The following is a 22927-nucleotide window of genomic DNA, read 5'->3' on the forward strand; positions in this document are numbered from 1 at the left end:
GTGTCCCAAGATTTGAAGCTTGTGTAGGCTTTAAAAGCTGTCCTTCCTCCAACAGCAGCTGTTTTACATTAAATCCAGAAAAGCTGTGCAATTGCTGTCTTTGGGTGCTTTTGCAACAGGACGAAACTTGCAACATGACCGGTACAGAATTAAGTATTTCTCACATTGTCTGTCCTCATGATTTTTATATCAATATCTACTTCAGAGAGGTATCTTTAAACTCAGTAAAGCAAGATTTATTAAGCGTTTCGAGGGTCTCTAATGAACAACAAAGTATGAACGAAAATTAGTTTCAACCTGAAAGGGTTTCTGTGTAGGGTGGGTACTGGGTGTTTTTCGCCTCACTGCAGATGGAAATGGATGAAAACAAAAGCAAAGACCAGTTTACACTTGCTGTAAATACCACACCTATTATTCCTAAGAAAAAGAAGGAATAATGGGAAATTGACAGAGAAATGTAGTAAAGAACTGTAATGCGATATTTCATGAGGGAAGGATTTTGACGAATCTTTGTAGACCTGCCAATTCTCCATCTCCTCCAAGTCTGTGCTTGGAATTTGTGGGAAGATTGGCAATTATTTGAGGCACTTAAAAATCAGTGTAGCTTTAGCTGAAGTAGAACCAAGAGAAAAGAGAAAAATCAAGCCCATCTTGATAGGCTTCCCCTTTTTCTCATGCATAATATATTTTAGGACATCATCTTGACTCTCACAGCATGTAGCAGGTGGGGCTTTTTTTCTTCCTACAAAAATGTTGAACAGCAGTGCAATTTGATACAGAAAGTGATTTATTCCCCTGCTGATAACTGAGATCATCTAGCATTCCAGACAAGCACAGTTAATGGATGACTAATCCCTCACCCGGCAGCTGATTAGAGGACCTCAGGAGACAGCAGGCAGCTTTGGGTGAGGTTATAGAAACAACACGGCATTTTATTTTCCTTTTAGTGTTATTGCGACTATATTCAGCCCTGGAATGCTATGGCTGTATCAGTCTCAGCCCCCTGCAGCACTGGCATGTGTGTAGGTGGGTAGGCAGCACTGAGCCACCATTGCTCTTAAGACATTTGTTCTCCCTTTCTGCGATCTCTGTGTAAACATTTGTCAGGCAGGCTAATGGGCAGCCATTTGTTTGATGCCTGTAGATAGAAGTTCTGCCAAGTCTGATGATGACTTTTTATTAAAAACCCTGCTAAATTATGGGTTGGTTTTAAACCCCTCCAGCCCTGAAGGAATGTCCGTCTACAGAGGAATATACCTTAACATGAATTGAAAGATGCTACCTCCTGGTATCTGTCAGTGGAATTTTGCTGAGTTTGATTCCTACAAGTATCCATTTAAAATGTCTGAGATGATAACTGGTATTGCCATCAGCACAGATAAATGAAGCGTGGGCTGATTCTTCTTACCAGATGTTTCTTCCCAAAGAAGATGAAAATTCAGTGTCTGAGCAGCAGAGAGAAGCTTACCATGCTAGGGCATTGCTAAGAAATCTTAAGTAGCTTTTTTTTTTTTTAATTAAAAAAAAGACTTGTTTCCGAAGACACCATTCCAGAAAAAATAATTCAGTTACATGTTACTAAATATCTGGCTTTGCAGAGAAGTTGTCACATGATTCAATTTTCTCATGCGGCTTAGAGAATTAATTTGTTTTCTGAATTTGTCACACCTCTCTGCTTCTTCTGAACCTTGCAAGGTCCAGTCCACACTATGTGTGTCCTTTCTATGAACTTTTAAGTAAGACTCAGATGTGGAAGAGTGTTTGATGTAAAAATACAGACTTTGTTCAAATGTTTTTTTAATACCATTCTTTCTCTTTCCAGTACTACCAGCTCAACTGCAAGCAGTTGTGATACGGAATTTACAAAGGAGGATGAGCAGCGGCTGAAGGATTACATCCAGCAGTTGAAAAATGACAGGGCAGCAGTGAAACTGACGATGCTGGAGCTGGAAAGCATCCACATTGATCCCCTTAGTTATGACGTTAAACCTCGTGGAGACAGCCAGAGACTAGACCTGGAAAATGCAGTCTTGATGCAGGAACTTATGGCAATGAAGGTATTTTATTTATATCCAACAGGCTAACTGCACTGCTGACAATGCTCAGTCAGACACATGGGAGGCTTTGATAGTGATCACTGGGTAGTAAAGGTAACTCTGTTGAAACAAATAATGAGAGCTGAAAATCCAGCAGTCAGAAGGTGACAGAAGGCAGTGCATTAACAGTGATGAGCTATGTGTGTTTTGAGTTAGGCAAGGACTTCATCTGTGGCTCTAAACTTGGAACACTCTCCTTGACAAACCAGATGTTCTCTCTAAGAGATATGGCAGTTGAGTTGCTTGAGGGTGACCAAAAGCATGATACAGCACTTCCCAAGAGACAGTTCATTACTTTACTTATAAGCTTGCAAATGTGCATCTTGAATATTTGTGATCTGAAGCAGAACAAATTAACCTCCTTTTAGTATTGCTGTGGGAGGAGGAATGGTCTGTCAGAATGTAATGCTCTTCAGCGGTCGGTCACAAGTCCAGGGCTGTCCTAGGCACTGTGTAGCAACCTGTAGCTCAGTTCAGAGCCCGAGCAGAGGGCAATGTGTAATGACTTGCAGTAACAGAGGTTTTTGGAGAAAAATCTGGTCCCTCAGGCCTGGTTTATATGTCCATTTCTAAAGATGTGATCTAGAAAAACTGAACTTTATTGACTAGGTATAGAGTTTATATCATTTTAAATCTGGCTTCTGTATTGACTTTGAGAGGTGAACTAAAACAGAGGAATATATTAAGTCAATACAAGTGCGCGTCTGCATTTAGAAATCGTCTGGGTTTGATTCTGTTTAAATAAGTTTAATTTTTGCATGTTAGCAAGTGCTATATTGGTCAACTAATGGCAGGTATGTCAGAGGGTGGGATCGTGTCAGATCATCAGATCTGTCAGATTGTGTGGGACAGCAAATCCTAATAGTTTTGTAAGCTTCTAAAGCTATAGATTTTTGTTCAGATGTGCTGCTGTTGGCTAACTGGTAGCTTGGTAATGATAATTATGTTCTTAGTGGTGCTACCTTTCCAGGATGACAAATACAATTTTGCAGTAATGCGTTCAATTTTTGCAGTTCAGAAAAAAAAGATTTAAGGTTATCTTAGTTGTTTGAATACATTGTGGCCTACAGCAATATATTCCCCATAATTAAAGCATGCAAGATGTACTGGAAGGCATTTGTAGATAATTAGATGTATATTTCAGATACCACACGTCCTTCTCCTCTTTTGCATCCAGATCTTCCCTGAAATCTCTTGGACACCATTCTTATATCTATCTTTAAATTGATTGGTAGAGGCAAACTGCAGAGCTATCCTTATGATTAGTGCCCTTGCATTGCCTGACCTGTCAGGAACACCAACAGTTGCATATCATAATTTCTGGCACAGTTTTGAGTGCTGGTAGCCCTTTCGTTCACTAAACAATCATCTAATTCGTTTTTCTTATAGGGTGTCCACTCATAACTTTTGGCTGGACCTAGCACAGTGGGTTTTCACTGCAGGAATTGTCCCTTGAACCTTGCTTGGTTTGTGTGCAGTGCGCACTGGAATAGACACACATTTTACATAGGTGACTGAAGTCACCTTCAGTCCTTTCTGGTACAGAGAAACTGACAGTACTGTTATTGATTATAATTTGTTGTACTTTGCTGGAATTCACAACTGCAGGAAATCCCTAGGTTTCTGAAAGGGACATGGTGAAAACTCAAGTTTGTCAAAGCTTGGAATGGATTTGTTGGCAAGTGCTCTCTTGTTGCAGAAACTGAAAACTCCTCTCTTTCTTCTATGCATAAAGCTTTACAAAAGGCACAGCTACACTCTGCTTGCTTTTGTCCCAGGAGAATGTGCTACCTTATTAGCATCCATGGTTGTTGCTCAGGTCTGCATTACACCTTGCTCATATGTTCAGCAAGCTATAACATAGCTGAACCTAAGGACAGGACTCATGGCTGTCTTGGCTTTCGAAGTGTATTGTTTGTATCTATTAGTTGAAACATGTACCTCATACAGAATAGTGTATGCATCTGCCACCTTCTGAGACGACTGCAAAATTTAAATTTCCTTACAGTATTTTATTTAACTTCAAGCAGATGGACTCATCTGTGCTGCAGAGGACTTCATCATGTAGCAGCTCTTAATTTGTTTTCTCCTTTCTACATTCCTAGCAAGGATGGTACAGCATAATTGAGCTACTCAAGGATTTCCTGCCTTGCTGGGTCTTACGAACTGCTGCTGTCTTCCTGAAACGTGTATCTGTGTTGGAATCTCTGCTGCATCTTTTGGCACCTTTCATTTATGACTCCCTGTAAAAACTGATACCACATCAGTCATATTGCTTCTTGCACCTATGTCTTATGCTGATAATGTTCTGAAAATGCCTTTACACCATTAGTTTTTCATTATTGATGAAAATATCCATAAAAAATGATATGGGGATGGTTTCTCTGTTTCCCTGTTTATTTTTTTTACTGATCCAGAGTGTAAGACGTAGTGGTCCACCAGTACTTCTGTAAAATCCAGTTCTTTGCTTCAAGCAATAATTAACCATGTTTCCAAATATATCCTTTTCTGCAGTTCGTCATCATTCAGTGATCTTGCTTTGAGGTCAGTTGTTGTCATGCCCCAGTTAGCAAGGAGATTACTTCTGATGAGTGTAAATAATGCTTGGTTTACAGCCTTTCTGCATTTCAAAGGACTTAATCTAGATAAGAAATCTCAGCTTTCTACACTGATAATTTTTCCTCTTTTATGTACAGGTGGTGATAATATTGCTCAAACGTGCTTTGAGACTACAGTCTCTTTGCAGAAAATGTTAAGAATCCTCTTGTCCACCTTTGTTACAGGATTTCATGCTCTTATAGATATATATAGTAAAATGCAGTTAACTAGAGCATGGCATTTATCTGCTTTGATACTTGTTTTACTTCTGCAGGCTGGTATAGTCCACGTTGTGTACTGTGATCCTCCTGGAATCCCTTTTCATGACTTTTAGAACTTTTTGCCACATAAGAGTCCTTGCTGTTTTATTGTTCTAACATAAGCACATCCAACACAAATTTTAATTTTGAGGATGCCATGTTGTTTCTGATTATATTGAGTCAGAAGTGTTTAATTTTCATTGAAGTTTTCACCCAAAGTCAGAATTACAGTATGACAGCAAGTAAAAAATGTTCCTCAGTATTCAGTTAATTAGTCCTGAAGTGACTGCTAGATTTGGTGCATGAAGCTTGTGAATTTGCATGGGTTGTGTAAGTCTTCTGCAATTAACTGGAAGAGTGGCTGCTTGCTACCTCCTTCTTCAGGGTTTCATTTTGTAAATGCCATTTGTGCTTTGGCACTCTGAAGAAGCAGATATGTTAAATTGCAAAGTGTTTCACCAGCATCTTGTAATTAGAAAAAAAGGGGATAGTAAATATACAAAGGTGATATTGTCATTGAAATTAAATTTAGATGCTATCTTTAGAAAAGATATTTTCATGGAAGATATTACTGCATATGTAAAGACTAATTAACTCTCTTAAGTAAATCTGAGCTACTTAAATTTTCTCACACAAAACGTTACTGTTGCCACCCTGCCTCACAGATTGAATGTATTCATACGAGAATCGTCAACTGTAGTTTTAATTTTTAACTTCAACCTCCCCATTCCTTCCTGTTCCTTCCCTGGGAGCCTCTGTAAGACACTGGCTGATGGTTCTTCCACTTTGCCCCTGCTTTGTCTTTGCTTCTCTACTTCAGAGTCACATTGTCTTGACATAAGAAAACTCATGTATGGGTGTGGCTTTTGGAGTCCATGATATGTCTTTGGGGACAGGATGCAAACTTGTGAATTTGTATCTGATGACCATTTACTGTGTTCATAAACAAAGGACTTAACCATTGATCCTCAAATTTATTTTGAGCTAGGTTATGTAGTACAAACAAACATCCAGTCTTTAAGTTAAAACTTTTAAGTGATCGGAAAAATAAGATCCACAAATTCGTTGTTGCACTGGTTAAATTCACCTTTTTCTTTTAGGAAATAAATGTCCCTTATTTCTAAGCTGAATTTGCCTAGCCTCAGCTTCCAACCTGGGAAGATCTTGTCATGACTCTCCCACATAGATAGCCCTCTGTCAAGAGTATCTTCTATTCACATAAGCGCCAAAATACTCTGTTCAAATTACTCCTCAGCCTTTACTAAGCAGGCTAAGTAGATTAATGGCTTTAGAAATAGAGGCTTAAGAAGCTAAATGCATACACTTAAGTATACCAGACAATCCAGTTCAACTCCCATAACTAAATTTCCCCATCATTATTTATCAGTATTATTTACATTTTTACTGTTGACAAAGGAAATTAATGGTAAGTTTGCCTGACAACTAAATTTCTGTAAACCACATTGAATGAAACTGATTGTGCTTCTAATTTTAAGTTCACAAACAAGTAGATGAATAAATGAATTATTTTAAAGCTCATAGAAAACTTTCCAAGCCTGAGGGGTTTTAGGATATGGATTTTATTTTTGCATCGTTGTTGATTCTGAATAAGCCAATGATTACCTATGTTTACTGTATGCTGGTTTTAACTGCACTGCTTACACTTAATCCAGACATTAAATTTTTGGTAGAAACATAGATTCTCTTCTACAGAAAAAGTTAGTCTAAATATGTGCCAAGATTTGTGTTTGTATAATCTTTGTTAATAATGGATATAATACAAAGAGCATTATTTTTGAAGGATAAGGTAAGATACCTCTGATATTTTTGTGACTAGAATATGATTTTTTGTTTAAAAAAAAAATTTAAAATAGCAATTTGTTCCTAGGCTGGCCACACAACAAGAAACTTCTATCTTTCAGAGATGTTTACACGGTGAACAAGTCTAGAACTGAACTGTAATACAGAAAATGGCTGCATGAACTCAGTGTTCACCCATGAGGTGACCTAGGGCACAGCAAGCTCAACAGTGAGAATATGGTTCTGAGTTCAGGGTTTTGGGGTTTTTTTGGGTGCTCTTTTGTTTGTTTGATGTTGGTTTTTAACACATAATGTAAACTGTGTTTTAGGACTATCTCTTTAAATATTTCGTGAATGCTGGGTTTTCCTGGGTTCAGAAAACAACTAGGCATTTTGTAGAAGAGCCTTCTGATTCAGGATACCCATCAGCTGCATTGCATAGGAGGCTGGGAGCAAGTGCTGAAGGAAGAGTCACTGCACTCATGCCTTGTTCTTACACTTCTGCCTAGCCACTGTCAGAGCAGATGTTAAAGCAGAGGCCTGTCCTCAAATAGCAGCTGTTGTGTTAACAGTAGTTGACAGCCCTGTCATAAATATCAGAGTGGCAGAATTACAAGAACTAGCTCTCAGAATTGAGCTTCTTTCTATGAAGCACCAGTGTCCATCTTCTGTGGATCATATTTATGGAAGACTATAAGGGGGTGCAATTTTGTCAACCTCCAGTTGTGTATAGTTGGGATTCTGGCCATCTGGAGGAGGAAGATTAAAAATGGACATTTGATGATGCTATAGCCAGTTGCCCTTTTTGACTAACTCGTTCTACCTCAGAGGCTGGTATTATGAGGCAGGAATATGTGATCTATGTTTGCTGTCCTAGTCACTCAAACCTGTTCCACTGTAATGAGATAAACCAACTCTAATTCTTATTTATCAGTAAGAAAGTGGCAGCTGGCATTTAGGGAGCTGTTTGACAAGAAAGTCAGACACTGCTGTTTTTAGGACAATGGCCTCTGAAGGGCAAACGAGAACCAAAGAAGTTTCAGCAGCTGTGGCAACCCTCTCAGATCCCTGATACTCTAGTTTCAGCACCATATTAGCTTCTCTGTTGCCTCTGAGCTGGTGTCTGAAGCTGATAAAGCAATGGTACAACTCGTCATACTCAGTCTCAAGATGTGCTGGTCTTTTTTGACAAATACAGTGCATGATTATAAAAAGCCTTCTGGATGCTGATAGTGTTCTCCATGGAAAGAACACTCAAGTAATAGGAGTGGATGAAAATCTTGTTTAACCTCGTCTTCTTTTAGGTATGTAGTCCCGTGAAGCAGCATGCTGATAGTGTTTCTTCAACAGGAGGAGATGGCAGAGCTCAAGGCACAGCTTTACCTACTAGAGAAGGAGAAGAAGGCATTGGAATTGAAACTGAGCACTCGAGAGGCCCAGGAGCAGGCCTACCTCGTCCATATTGAGCACTTGAAGTCTGAAGTGGAAGAGCAAAAAGAGCAGAGAATGAGATCTCTCAGCTCAACCAGCAGCGGAAGCAAAGACAAATTGGGCAAGGTCAGGAGTCAAACAAGTTTCCAAAATCATTGTAAACACGATTTATTGTACCTTTCTCCTCCCTATAGCAACCTTCAGCATGTTAATCATTCTCCTCTTCAGTTTATATGTACATCTTTTCTCTCCTCTCCAGTTGTTATGTGGTTCTTTCCGTGTTGTGACTTAAGAGGGCTTTGCGGAATTATTAAAATAAGGTTGTCATTTTGGGGAGGAGTACAACAAAGCCATTCTTGCCAAACATACAAGCTACTGTGGTTGAACATGTTGTATCTTGCCTGTTGCCACTCACTGGAAACAGTGGAAGAGAGTCTAAGCAAAATGCCATCCTCTCCCTACTCCAAACACAAAATATGACAAAATAGAGCTCATTTCTGTGAATCGGTTAGAGAACTGTAATGACAGTCTCTTTTTCCAAGTCAGTTTGTAATGATTTGAGAATGAAGATTCTTCCCCCAGTATAATGCAAAATAAACAAATTTCTGCATTTACATTAATAATTTGCATGAAGAAATAGTGATACCTAGAAAAACTTTAATCCTATTATTTTAGTGCTGTGTCCCCTGAAAACCTCAGTAATATGTTTAAAAACAAAATCCAGAGCCAGTGTATAACTGTGTCTTTCTTACTTGTTTTTGGCAAAGCATCATCTGAATTGTTTTATCCATTGCTTCTTTATTTCAAGTGTGGTGTCAAAAGTAATACAAGGAACCAGCCATTATGCACACTATAGCAGAATTCCACAAATCACTGAGCTGTGGTGGTTTAGGAAACATTTAGAAGGATTTGTGAAGTGTTAATCCGTTTAGTCCATTTTTTGGTGTATTGATATACTGCCACATTGTTGTGACGTTGTGAGGTTTATTTCACCTCCATTTTAAAAGTTGCTTTGAACTAAGAGGTTTTCAGAGTTTTCCCATTAAGATGGTAAGTAACTTCAAATTAGATGGCCTTTCCTCATTTCTCAGGAATGCAGTGATGGCACCGTAACGCCGTTAACACTAGCTGAGCTGAGACCGTACGACGAGAGTGAACTGACTGCTGAACTGACAAACGCACTCAGGCGGTAAGCAGCTTCCTTCACCAGAGACATGACTTGTTCTGTAGGTCCAGGGTGAAGTTTAGTTCTGAGCCTTCGTTCTTACCCTCAAGTGATTTTAAGAGTGATCACAAATTTTTCCTGTGAGAAGGAAGTTCTTCTAACCTTCCCGTCTCTTTTGCTGTTGTTCTTCAGCTGATGAAAGTCCTCACATGGTGCTCAGTTCCATTTTCCTTGAGGTTCTCTAAAATTCAGATTAACTGTATCCCTAAGAACCCCTCAAAATGTCAGGAATGTCCATATTCAGGCGAGAATATGAGACACAAAACAGTGACGTGACTTCCTTGAGGGCACACAGAAAACCTTTAGTGAAGACAGGATTTGAAGTGTGATCTTTGGTTAAGAAGGTTGGTCACAGATTAGAACTGGGGTAGGAGATACAGGAGTGGAAATTGCAGTGACTTTGATGACTCAGATGGTGCATTTGCCTTCTGAGTATGTAAGTAGAGCCACAGTTCAATTATGAACGACATTGTGTGAAGCATTAGCTTTCCAACAAGAGAGAAAATTGATGTCTTGACAAACTGCTTTTATCAACAGCCAGGTTTTAAGCCAAGGCTTTTTCAGTACAGTTATATATTAACTAGATACTTGTTTGTGCAGCAGTTTTTGCTGCACCAGCTATGCGGTAAACTTCATGGCAAAGATATTCACTGTTTCGATAGTTGTTTCAGTACTTGTTTCACCTTTTCTGAGGCATGGTTATCTAATATCTAATCTGATTATTGTGTTTAGAACCTGTCCAAAATACTACTAAGAATTTTGGCTGGGAAGAGTGTATTTTGCTTTTCTGGTGTTTGCACCCTCTTTGATGGTGGAATGCCCTCTCAGGCAGCTGTGGTGTTTCATTCCTGAAGTGCTTTTTTTCATAGGTACAACTTGTAGTGTGCCTAGGGACACCTAAGCCTGAAAGGCATTATGTAAAAATGAGAGATCGTTACCACTGGAGAATCAATACATCTCATACCATTTGCTTAATAGTCTGGCAGTTGCTGAGTATTTAGTTTGCTTGATGCAGGAAACAAAATTCTGTGGTTAAAATAATCACAACTGTCATTTGTGTGTGGGTGGATAAAACCCATCAACAAAGTCATTTGCATAAACTTTGCATAGAGCCATTGGGCTCCCCCATACCATGCACACTCCAGTCCCAGTCTGAGCAGCTCCAGTGGCACTTTCTGTCTTCACTCAAGCTGCAGCTTTTTCCTGATCCTTGTTATTTGCTCCTGCATTTCAAGAAGATGCCAGTGACCTTAGTTAGCAGAGGCTTGAGTATAGTCATAAAATGTGGTTTGCTGACAACACAGAGAAAACAACTTTGCTTTATCTACTAGGCCTAAAGTTGATTAGCATGGATTTCCATCCAGGGGCCTAACAAGTACAGTTTGTCAGGCAGAAATGGGGAAGAAAAATAATCAGATTAATCTGTACATAAATTTTGGACTGAAGACTCTCTGTGTAATGGAAATATGACTGTACTAAATGTAATTGCTGCTGCCAGTGGGTCTCAAGCGCAGTTCCCGTGAGGTGCGTGGGCAGGGTATTTTTCTCCCTAATCAGTGTGCCAGCCAAACCAGGCTGAATGCTTAGTCTCCTTATCCTGAAGTCTTCTCTCTGAAAGTCAGTAGAAGGTCTGTCTAGCACATGGAGAAAGCTTACTGCAACCTATCTAGCCACAACTATGCTAAAAAATACCAGCAGTTCCTAACTGCCATCCAGAGCCTCAGGTATCACAATGACATTTATAACATCATGGATCCACAGAAGAGTTTTAAAAATAATCAAAGTGCATTTTCCTCTCTGCAAGTGCTACAACAATGCAGAATGGTCTGAAGTGACTGTGATATCTTTAGGGACAAAGTGGATTTAACTCTTTGCACTTAGCGTGTACTGATCCCTCAGTGGTCTTCCTGCTTGTATGGGAAAACAAGTTCTGGCACCATGTGCGAACCAGGAGAGAGCCTGGTGGCTCCCCCTAGCACCCTTCTCACCCACCAAAGAAGTAGGACCAGAATTCAAAATAAAAAATATTTTGCCCAGTAACTGTGTTTGCTGATGGGCAGGAGGGAGATGTGAAATGAGTGAATATCGCACACTGAATCTGTGGTCTAGAGGCAATATTTAAATGCCAATGTTTAGGAGTATTTCAGTGCTTGTTGCAATTAGTGCATACATCCAGAAATTGGACATATCCGTTGTTACTCCAGGCAGCAGGCACTGGTGGAGGGGACAGCAGCTGCAAGGACAAGGACAAAAATCCTGTTGCCTGTGAGTCTTTTTGTCAGAGAATGTGATACCAATCAGCGACCCTGCTTGCTGCCCCCTCCCCATCACGTCTTCACAGCAACAAAAGCCCTGGCAGCCCCCCCCGCTGCTGCTTTCCCATTCTGCCCTTCTGTTGCTGCAGAACTGTCAGGTTCTTCTCAGTTAATTGAAATAGAGTGAAACCCAAATAAAACAGCAGGAGGCAGTTACAGTTTGGGTTTTGGTGTGGTTTGGAAGCATTTATTTGTTCATAGTCTGCAAATGGCATTGCAGCAGAACAGTCTCATCCACAGAGGTAGCCTGTTTTCTCTCTGCAGATGTGGATTTTCTCATAAATCTGGAATCCAGCAGCCAGCATGTTGTCAAGCTCCTCGAGTTGTCATTGGTAGTGCCCATCAGCAGAAATTCAAGACACAAGCAATTCTTCATTTATTGTTTAGTGACGTATTTGTTCTAGCAGGACTCAGAGTTTCCCGTAGCAGTGTTCAGCATGGAAACCCATCTTACGGGCTTTCCACAGAAATCACTTTTCTTTTCCGTGATCACTATGCTACCTAGTAGAAATGTAAATTATCTGCAAGTTCCGTGTTGTAAAAATTATATCTAGGTTACCAGATTTCTGGTATTGCAGGCTAAGGCCACTAATTTAGAGACACATCCTGTTCCAGCTGTAATAATGGTGATACAACTAATCTTTTTTTCTGCTAAGTTATTTCATTCTGTGAAAAATGGCCAAGCTGGCAAGACTGAAACTAGTCCCTCTCCCCAGGCCTTATTAGAAATGCATTGATTGTTGAGGTCCTCCTGCAGTCTCTCCTTGTATCCTGATAGCCTTTCTGTCTGCAAAGGGTTGCGTTTTGTGTATGTATTTAGAGAATCCTTTATAGGCATTAAAATATTTGGGTAGGAAGGATCTGACAATACTAGGTAAGGACCATGGCAGACAAAACACTTTGTATCTCAACTGACTCTTCAGACCCCAGCTGGGTCATCAGTTAGCACAAAATTATGATCTCTGATGGCTGTGCAGGGTAACATGAATTGTGTCAGTCTAGACGTGTTTTAGTATATCCCTCACGAAAGGGTGACTTTTCATCTGGCAACACAACACAGAAGATATATATTTATCATGTCTGATGACTTTTGTACTGAGAGATAACCTAGTAAGTGATGCTACTAACTGGGAAGTCACTGTGGAGAGGGAAAAGGGTTGTAATCAGTAGGACTGGCAAACAGTTCTTTTTCCCTTAACAAAAACTACATTTTGCACAGAGCTGTAGTCCTGCCTCTCTGCAAGTGGAAACTGCAGGTATTTCTGGTAGGACATAGACAATTCATCCTATTGCAATAGCTTCTGTGTGTCTGTTGAGGCAGCAATGTTTTTTGCAGTCTGTGTCCTTATGCACGTCCAAAGAACCACAACCCTGTGTTGTGCCAAACTTCTTGTTTTGAGAGGGCAGCCATTTCAACAGAAAGCTGTGCCAAGGCATGGCAGCGGCAATTTCCTGACACACTGTCAGCCAGAGATAAATCAAGCCGCCTTCCTTTATTTTAAACTTCCACAAACTTCATGTGATGACATCGTAGCTTGGCATGTTTTCAAGGGCCACCCTTATTTTCATGATAGCAAGATCCAGGAGTAGGTAGAAGCATCTCTGAAATTCAGGCCTATCTTGACCATCAGTAAGGCAAAGTCTTGGAAATGAAAAGAGGAGCACCGAAAACACATCATATTGTAATGATTCAGATTTAAAAAGGCTCTTAAGAATTGAATCAGTAAAATCCTTTTTCTGTTTGGCCAAAGTAGAGGATGAACATACAGTGGATAAAACTGGCGGGAGGGAGGCAGGAGTTGGTATTCAGGTGCCACTGATGGGTTTTTCCAGTGCATTGTTGGCTGTTTTTTGTCAGTTACATTTGCTTATTTCTGTTTTCTCATTATCGTGTCCATTAAATGGGGAGATACGCAACTCTCAGACATTGGAAAGCCAGTGATTGGCATGGATTGCAGTCACTGCAAATTTCAAGGATCACTTGTCATTTTTATGACTGTGCAGTCTCCTGCCGTGGTTTCCCTTGGCTGCCTGAGGGGTTCAGGAGGCATGGCCTGTCTCTGGAAATCCCCCTGGAGAGCCCCACTGGGAGAAGCCTTCTCGCAAGAAGAGAAATGACTCATGGTGATATAAGGGACAGATTCCTCAGAAGTGCCTCGGGTAGCTATTTTTTCTATATGCATCACAGATAATCATCACTTTTCTTTTTCTCTGTTTTTGACATGGAGTAAGTTGTTCTCCTTACCACTGTGCTGGTTATCTGAACTGCTGAGCTGCTGTGCACTTGGATATAATCATCACAGGGAGCTCCAAATAGCTCCAGGTCTGGAGAGCTTCCAGGCTGGGCTGGCACAGCGCTGGGTGGGGGGTTTGAGCAGTGAGCGTGGCAGGCATTGCTGCTGCCTCCCTCCAGGCCTGTTCTCCCTTTCTGCTGCCGGTCTGTTGTTTCTGGGTCCACACCTGGCTTGTCTCCCCATGGTCAGTGGTGTAATACATGCCTGTGGTACCGTCTGCTTTTGGAGATCTGCTCTAAGCATCTGACAATCAGGAAAAAAGCAGTACAGTATCTTACACAAGCAAAGTGTTTTTTAAAGCACTCTCTGTCTTCTCCGTGATTAGAAAAGGCTAAGTTTGCACTGGTAGCAGGCAGTATGGGTGTTCTGGAGCCCAGTGATGCCTGAGGAGGTGAAACAGGACAATGTGGCATTTGAAGAGAGTGATTGTAAGACTCTTTTGGCATTTGCGTAGTGGTGTTTTGCTACCTCTTAAAAAAGTTCTATTACATATTAGTTGTTTTCATTAGCAAGCCAACCCAGACCAGTGAGACAGGCATGCATTCAAATTGACTTGGAGATTCTGCATGCCAGTCTGATGTAAAATGTTAGTGTAAACTGCTGATGAAAAGAGAATTTGTCTACATTCCTTTTAGATGTCCAGCTGCTATCTCCTGAGAGAAGAGGAGTCAAATGCCTAGAAAAAACAATTCTCTGTCACCCTGTTCAGCTGGAACTGGAAAAGGTAGAGAGGGGAGTGAGGAAACATGCCAGGCTTAAAACAACAGGAGGACATTAGGAAAAGCTCTAGGACTGAAGTGTAGGATAGAAGGTGTGTGCCTCTCCTTCAAAGCGAGGACCATGCAGAAAGCTGGGCACCATGCAGGAGGTGCTTTTCCTCTCTCCCCAAACCCCATATGCCTGTGGGCCGACCAGCCTGTATGGGTACCTACGCCCAGGAAACCTCGGGCCTCTGTCCCAGTGGGCTGGCTGCCCCTCTGCTCTGTCAGGGCTTTGTGTATGCAGAGCTCAGGGGCAGATGCTGAGCTGAAGCTAATGGTGCCACTCGGACAGGGGAGCCAGAATTTGAAGGGGTCTGCTTGTAGCAGGCAATGCCTCCTTGGGGGTAAAAGGACGTTCCTAGGGATGGCAAGACGTAGGATACTTTGGCCCCAAAGGCCCCTGACTCCTCTGCCCAGCTGTGGGAAACTTTTCTTACCTTCTGATTTGGAGAGAACTCATTACTACTCTTTTGCTCCAGATTTGGCAAGAGCTGTGGGTGCTCTTGACTCCAGGGCAGAGGGGCGATAGCTTGTGCTTTCACAGGAGGGAAAGTTAGCTAGGTACACTCCAAGCCAGGGGCAGAAAAATCAACTTTCCGTGTGCCAGGGAAGAGCAGCTTCCTGTTTGCAGTGCTGGGGAATTCTCAATGAAATGAGCAAGGGCAGGAAAATCTGCCTGAGAAGACTTCTGGCATATGAAACCTGTCTGGAAAAGCCCAGACAGGAGGGAAAATACAAGGCGTGCAAGACCTTGCTTACATTATTCTGGGCCAAACATGGTGTCGTTGTGTGGAGGCTAGATTGACAGTAACTGCAGAAATGTACCCAACATTATATAGTTCCCTTCACGACTCTGGCAGAATTCCTCGCTCTCTGCAGCGTTAGCCTTTAAACCAGAAAAAGCTTTAGGCCCTGTCCGCTTGCTTCCCTATTCAAACCGTCCTGTAAGTCTGAAACAAAAAGCCCTTGAAAACCACTTAGCAACTGCCTGTTGAGTGTTTTGATTGTGAAAATACGAAACAAAAGTCTTTTCTACCAGCTTATTAGGCACTTCACTGAAAATAGTGGTTTTGGTGGATGTTGGAGTAGGCTGTAGGCCTCCGCATACACTTATTCTGAGCTTTTTGTTGGAAAGGGAGCAGTCAGGGATTTCCCTAGCTGACTTCTGGAGTGCCCTGCAACAGAGAGCCCTTGTGCTGGAAGCAAGCCATGCTCTCAGATCATAAGTTTGTTCCCTCTTCTGGGAAGACGTGCTCGTTTTCTCTGTGCACATGAGGTGCCGCGGCTGTGTTTTCCGCAGCTCCAGCGGCAGTAGCCAGTTGGGAGAGGAACTGTTGGGAGCAAAAGCTCGGCTGACTTCTGCAGTCCAATTGACTTGTGACTTGGGGGCTCACAGAAATAGTGTTCTCCTAAAAATCCTTTCTTGTCCTTTCCTCTTTTCATCAAAATACACTCATAAATGCTTTCTCAGGATCCATAGTGGTCTGTGTTACATCCCTGGGGCACGACAATAGCGTGAGTTTGGCGTGTAAGCTTCTGTGCAACTTTGTTCTTCAGACTCCAGAAGACTGTCTGGCAGCAGAAGGCCATGCCACAGCCATACGGCATTCCAGGAAGGATGTTCATATGGTTGTCGCATCAAATGCAGTTCCATCTCTGGTTCGCAGCTTTGACACGTTCTCATCCTGGAAGAATGCTGCATATGACCAGGACTATTGTTTTAAAATATTCTGTCTTACTAAGCCTGTAGTGGCTTGATTCCTCATACCCTGCTGATTTGTAATAGCAATCAGGAGAGTGAAGTGGTGCTAGAAATCCCATAGAGACAGCTAACCCTGTAATGCATTAAAGGAATAAAAATAGCACCTCAGGGTTCATTGTCACTCCCATTCAGTGCTGAACTAAGCAATCAGTTTTGGAGAGACACAAATAAGGACAATTCTTTCTGTCCAAACGTAAGTAATTAGTGATAGAAATGGAGAGAAGTGGAAGGCATGGGATTTTTACGAAGGGATAGAGCATTTGCTGGCCAGCCAGTAAGGTACAGCTCTGACCTGTCTCATCTGCTACTAAAATAGAAGCTACAGCACTCCAGGGGAAAACCTGACATGGTTTTTGCATGTAATAGTCATTAACCAAGTGTATATGCATCTCCATTTCACAGACTAAAACAAAGGATTTACTGTGCCATTATTGTTGCTGCTCTGTCTACTTGGGTGTTATGTGTTCTATGAAATGCCTCTCAAAGTAAAGATATTTAGATAGGTGTGTTTTAAATTGTGAACAGGAAGCGTAAAAGTAGATCCCTATCTGTTGTTTTTGTAAGATTTTGGGACATTCAGCACATGCTGTCAAACAGCCCGTTGCTTTCCCTGACATTAAGGTGGGAGTAGGCACTAGCTGGTGCTGTTTTCACTGACCAAGATGTGCAGAAAAGCCAAAAGAACTGTGTGGATCTTGTCAGCTCAGGGAATACGTGTGTTTTACTGGTGTAAATGTAAATGTGAGGCATCTGTAGATTTACCCACTGTTACCTATTTAGCTAGATGGTTCAGAACCAGCGTCTGAAATTTAACTAGCCTGTGGAGGCCCCTGGTGCTTACCACTCCACTGGCTCTGTATCTTTGGCAAGCAGCAGGACAAGCATGTTATAGGCCAAATGTAAAGAAGTCCCTGTTGATGTTCATCTGAGTTTGGACTGAATGTGACTGGTTGAAAGGTGTGAGTGCAAGACCAGACAACAGGTGATATAATACTTTTATCAGGTAACAGTCACGGTAGCAATCAAACTTTACCATGCACGGCGAGTTCTTCCAAGTCTTTCCATGGAGCTTTTGTTTCAGCAGGTGTGTTAAGGACTTCAGCTGCAGTAAATGGTGGCTATACAGGGTTCTGTCCCATGAGACTGTGTGCAGTGTCTTCACAGCTTTTCTTGCAGGTAATGTTAAATCAGCTTCATGTTAGATAACGCGTCTGGCTTCTGCCAGGTCTGATCTTTTCTTATTTATCTTCTGTTGCAAGTGAAAACTGGACTTTTTTTTGTTCCTGTTTTCTTTGCAGAACAGATTTTGACTGTAGACTGTGCTGAGTCTTTCTGGCTGCTAAGATAGGATATTAAAAAAAAAATGTAAATTTGGAGTGGATGGCAGTGAGCTTTTAACCACTAGGGAGAAAGATTGCGTAATTTGAAAACTGAGAGTATGTTACTTCAATGAAAGGACACATAAAGAATACTGATGATTCTTCATCAACAAGACCCCTCTTATGTCCTTTTTAATTTGGCCAGTAAACCAGCAGCTGCACTGTGTTGGGATAAACTGCTAACTTGGAATATTTCCCCGGCTGACTTTGTGAAAGCCCTTCTGTGCGTCAGCGGTGCTCAGCGAAACCTGCCGCATGGGCTGTCCTTGTCTCTGGCTGTAAAATGCTGCCCTTGCCCGGCCAGCCCCGGCACCGCAGGCTGGGGAGCTGCGTTTCGGGGAGCGTCGGTGCGGTCTTTGCAGAGCTGGGGAAGCTTTCACAAACCTTAGGGTATTCATGCCTGCTGGGTTCAGTGGGCTTATGTGGGAGCTAGTGGTAGTCTTGTTACTGAGATGAAATCCAGTTTGCTTGCTCAGCAGCACTGCAACAAAAACAGGAGAGAAAGGCAAATCGCCACAGAGCAGTTCTAGACAGCATAATGCAGACAAGTGTCTCCATACGTGCAAAAGTTCCCAAGTGTAAGGTTTAACACTGCAAAATCTAACTTTGTCCCAGTTTGGCCCAGCTCCATGCCATTCTTATCCCCCTTTTTTTATTTTCAAATCTTTCTCTCTGGGCTGTGCTATGAGCATGGGTCACAGAGAAAGACTCCGGGGTCTCCACATCAGCACCCTCGCGCAGGAGGTGGCACAGTCCCGTGTCTGTATAGGAGCGGGCTGTGGGTAGCTGTCGGCTCTGCAGAAGGGAGCTCCCCGGGAAGAAGCACCTACCTCATGCCACATGCTCACCTGCACTGGGAAATCCTTTTTAAAGCCATCTTAAACCTCAAGCTGTAATCCTTACTCCTCCCCAGAACTTCTGCCTTGATTGCTTTTTCTTACCCTCATAGGGATATTTGTAACGTAAAAATATTACAGTTCCATTTTGGCACACTTAATGTAATTAGGTTTTGGTTCATAATTGGTAAGTAAGTATTAGTAACTATATCGGCATTTTAAACCTCACTACTGTGGCTATTTGAAAGAAAAAGGGGACCTCATAGAAGAAGATGCCTGTGCACTCTCTTCTGTATTTCTTGTGCTTGCCCTTTTCTGTCTGTACTCCCTTCTCTTTTTCTTAGCTTTTTCTGTTTCCCACTGCCACATTTCCCACTGAACTTGCTGCCTCCTAAACAGACCAGTGATCTACTGTAATACAGACTGTATTATAAATTACTCGGATAAATTTGAGGCAGTAACTGAAATCAGTGGAATTGCTCTGAGGTTGGTGAGGCACTGGAAGAGGTTGCCCAGAGAAGCTGTAGATGCCCCATCCCTGGAATCATTCAAGGACAGGTACGACCGGGCTCTGAGGAACCTGATCATTTGAAAATGTCCCTGCCCACAGCAGGGGAGTTGGACTCGATGACGATGTTTGATTTCCCTTGGTAGTTTTCTTTGCTATATCTCATTCAAGACACCGTAGGTGGCATGTGTCAGGTCTTAAATTTTTATTTATGTATCATCTCTGTGATTATTTCTTGGTGTGATTTGATCCATACAAGACTATGATCCACCAGAGAAGTTTGTCTTCTCTTTTGTCTGCTACACCTCTCATCCTACATTCTAAAATGGTGAATGTTGTAAAAATCAATCTGTGGAGAAGTTTAATGTAAGAACTATCTCCTGTGTTATCCAAGTAGTAGTAAGGAAAATATTTTCAGCTTGTCAGCCCACCACAGGGCAAACATTCATGCACTTGCAAGCTGAAGTGTTATTTCTGTTTTGAAAATAGTTTTCTCCCTCCTTTTCTCCTGATCCAGGGAGAAGAAACTGAAAGCTAGAGTGCAAGAGTTAGTGAGTGCTCTGGAGAGACTCACGAAGAGCAGTGAAATTAGACATCAGCAGTCTGCAGAATTTGTTAATGACCTTAAAAGGGCAAACAGGTAAAGGATCTAACCAGCAGATGGATACACCATTGATTTTTTTTTTTTTCCCCATGTTCTGGTAATGCAGTGTAATCCTCCCCCTACTTTAATGAGCAGTTTCTGGATCCTTGCGTTCACACGCATTGACTCTTTAAGGTTATAGTTAGAGATGGGTGAGGTATAAACCTCCCATGTAGGAAGACACTGAGAACCACATGGCTAAGAACAGAGTGGGGGAAGTAGATTAATCTTAACTGAGTTACTAGAAAATGCATTCTTTTAAAAACAAACCCACCCCTCCATTTAGTCAGACTTATGAGTCTGTTACTGTAGTTTAAACCTGCTCCCTTTTCTTTGGCTCCAGCCTCTTTATTAATAGACTGGCTTCGATAATCACACTTAAATTTTATTGCTTACTCAGTAGATTTTACTGGCACTGTGTTTGGATGGGCTGAGAATATGGTGGACTGTAGCTGTCCTTCCTGCAAGGACCCTATCACTCACAATGTAGTTTTCATTAATAAATTATACTTGAAAGCCCTTGTGGTGAGGAGCAGTACCCATCTCAAGCTTTCCTACTGAGTCAAGGTGGAGGCACAGAAGATACTTGACAGCTGACAAATTAGCACAAGATGCTACCTTCTGAATAGAACTGTTATTTTTTTTAAATGGAGAATGCAAAATCTGTGCTGGATTTTGTAAGCAGAGTCTGGCAATGCAATGTTTTTGTAAATCATGACATGTTTAGTGTTGTCTTATCCTGACTCACGAACAGTGTTCTGCGAGGTCATCATCAGCAACCTCTAGCTGGCTCCTTGAACCACATTTACTGGTAAAAGTGTGTACTTGCCCCGGAAAAGATGCAGAGATTAGCATTGATCTGGGTTTGGATTTAACACATTTTAAAGCACTAGTAAATTTTAGGAAGACGATCAGTACCCAGACTTTGGAGCTCACTCAAGGTGGGGTTTTGGGGTAGATTTTTGTAGCACTTGCTATGAACAAGCCTTTTTGAATGACCTTGTATTGTCTCATATTTCTAACAGCAACTTGGTAGCAGCTTATGAAAAAGCAAAGAAAAAGCATCAAAATAAGCTGAAGAAACTGGAATCGCAAATGATGGCCATGGTGGAGAGACACGAAACACAAGTAAGGATGCTCAAACAAAGAATAGCTTTACTAGAAGAAGAGAACTCTAGACCACACACCAATGAAACTTCACTTTAAATGCATCTCTTTTAAAGATGCTTAGTGCCATTACAAATTTCTTTCTTTTGGAGGCTGACTTTTAGGTAGCTTCAAACACTAAAAGCTCTGACTGTCAATGCTGACAGTCTTACTTACACTTAAGCACCTTCTCTGGGATCCCAGAGAGGTGACATGGGGATAATATAAGTGTTAACCTTAAGGACTGTTTCATAATGTAAAATGGCAGTGCCTGAATTATCGTGCTATAATTATGTACATTGTCTGTGTCATTATATACAGCTTCTCTTCCATTTTATGTATGTCCCATGGGCGACAGTGTCACGTAGCAAAATAATTCATGTTAAGAGGTTTTAATTTGGGTAGTTTGGAGATAATTTCAGAGTTTTTCCAGTCCCTGAGCTCCCTCTGAACACAACTCTGTATTGTACCCTCAAGACTTGCTGCTGTGGTGAAATCAACTAAACAGGCAGCTGCAGAGCAGGGAGATGGTAGGCTGGTTTGCCTTTTTTGCACCGTACCTGCAGTGCTGCCGCTCACAGCACAGATCAGGTAGGAAAACTCCTGTTGATTTGGGGAAAAAAAAAAACACAGAAGCCCTAGCTGCATTTCTGAAAACTACGGTAATGGTGTATTTCTTACAGTTCGTAAGAGGATGAAAGGCTGTGAGTTTCACTATGCCAGATAGTCTGTGCCAAGGTTGGGTAAGAAACAGGAGACCTCCTGGTATTTATATTGCATGGTGTTTGCAATTATTTTGTGAAACAGTTGGGTTTTTCTTGTTAATGCATTATAGCCAAGGTTTTCTTCAAGAAGCTGGGCCCTTTTTGTCATGTGTGTAGTGCTTATTACAGCTTTCTGTGATCAAGAGGTAGAATGTCTTCGTTTTATACTTGTTTTGACCAAAAAAGGTACTTATTAAGAGATGTACCTGTTTAATATTGAATATATAGGCACAAAACTGTAAACGTGTAGGTGTATGGATATACAGCCACAAACAGAATGTGAATGGTGAAGTCTTCATACAGCTTCTTAGGTTAGTTTTTGTTACTAACATTCTCTCTTTTGTTTAAGTCACATCATGTTACTGTATTACCAAACTGACTGAAAATGTTGGCCTATTATGGTAATAAACATTAAGCAAAGCATGGTGATCATGTTGATTTCTCTAGGGAGCAAAATACAGGAGTCGTCTGCCATAGCACCTGTTTCATTCAGAATTTGCTTCTTTTTGACCAAGTAGGTAAAAACAGCTTCCATGTTTCTTTTAACATGCCAAACTGGAGTCCATTAAGTTCATTAGCCTGTTACTCTGTTACACCGCTACTTTGTATTTTTCAGCCTGTTTTTGAGTGAATCTGATTTCAGGAGTTGTTTAACCTTTTTGCTTTACATGTTGAGTTGCACCTCAAGTTTTATTAGTATATTTAGAATTGTGGTAATTTCTCTCATTTATTTCTCCAATTTCTAGTACTAAGGAAATATTTTTAGAGGACTTGAACCATTTTTGTCTACTCTTGGGTTAGGCCAGGCAGCCAAAACAGTTGTGGGAATTTGTGTTCAGAATACGGCATTGTTAATTCTCGGTTACATCTAAAACTCTAGCAGTTGGTGTTCATGACATCTCTTATTACTGTAGCTGCTGTTTTTTTCTTTTCTTAGGGTAGTGATTCCTACTTCTGTAGAGTCTGATACATCAGCTACAAAGCCAACATCATAAGTGATTGATTGCAACAGCAAGTTAAGACAATGCTCATTGATTGATTTCAAAATTAAGTTGTAGGTAGTGATGCCCTGGGATTGGTTGTGATCAGTCCTCTTTCTAAAGATAATT

General features: G+C 41.3%; 1 protein-coding gene across 1 annotated transcript; it reads left to right on the top strand.

Annotated features, from left to right (window-relative positions):
• Window positions 1-1822: 1822 nt before the first annotated feature.
• Window positions 1823-22449, top strand: LOC104161701 (colorectal mutant cancer protein-like; the record flags this gene model as incomplete). Its single annotated transcript, XM_009700231.1, has 6 exons — window positions 1823-2057; window positions 8105-8311; window positions 9277-9374; window positions 19783-19905; window positions 20934-21036; window positions 22435-22449. Coding segments are annotated over 6 exons (781 nt in total), but the record flags the coding sequence as incomplete, so codon positions are not given.
• Window positions 22450-22927: the final 478 nt, after the last annotated feature.

The sequence above is a fragment of the Cariama cristata genome, unplaced genomic scaffold (assembly GCF_000690535.1).
Source record: "Cariama cristata isolate BGI_N322 unplaced genomic scaffold, ASM69053v1 scaffold1980, whole genome shotgun sequence".
In the NCBI taxonomy this organism is placed as follows: domain Eukaryota; kingdom Metazoa; phylum Chordata; class Aves; order Cariamiformes; family Cariamidae; genus Cariama; species Cariama cristata.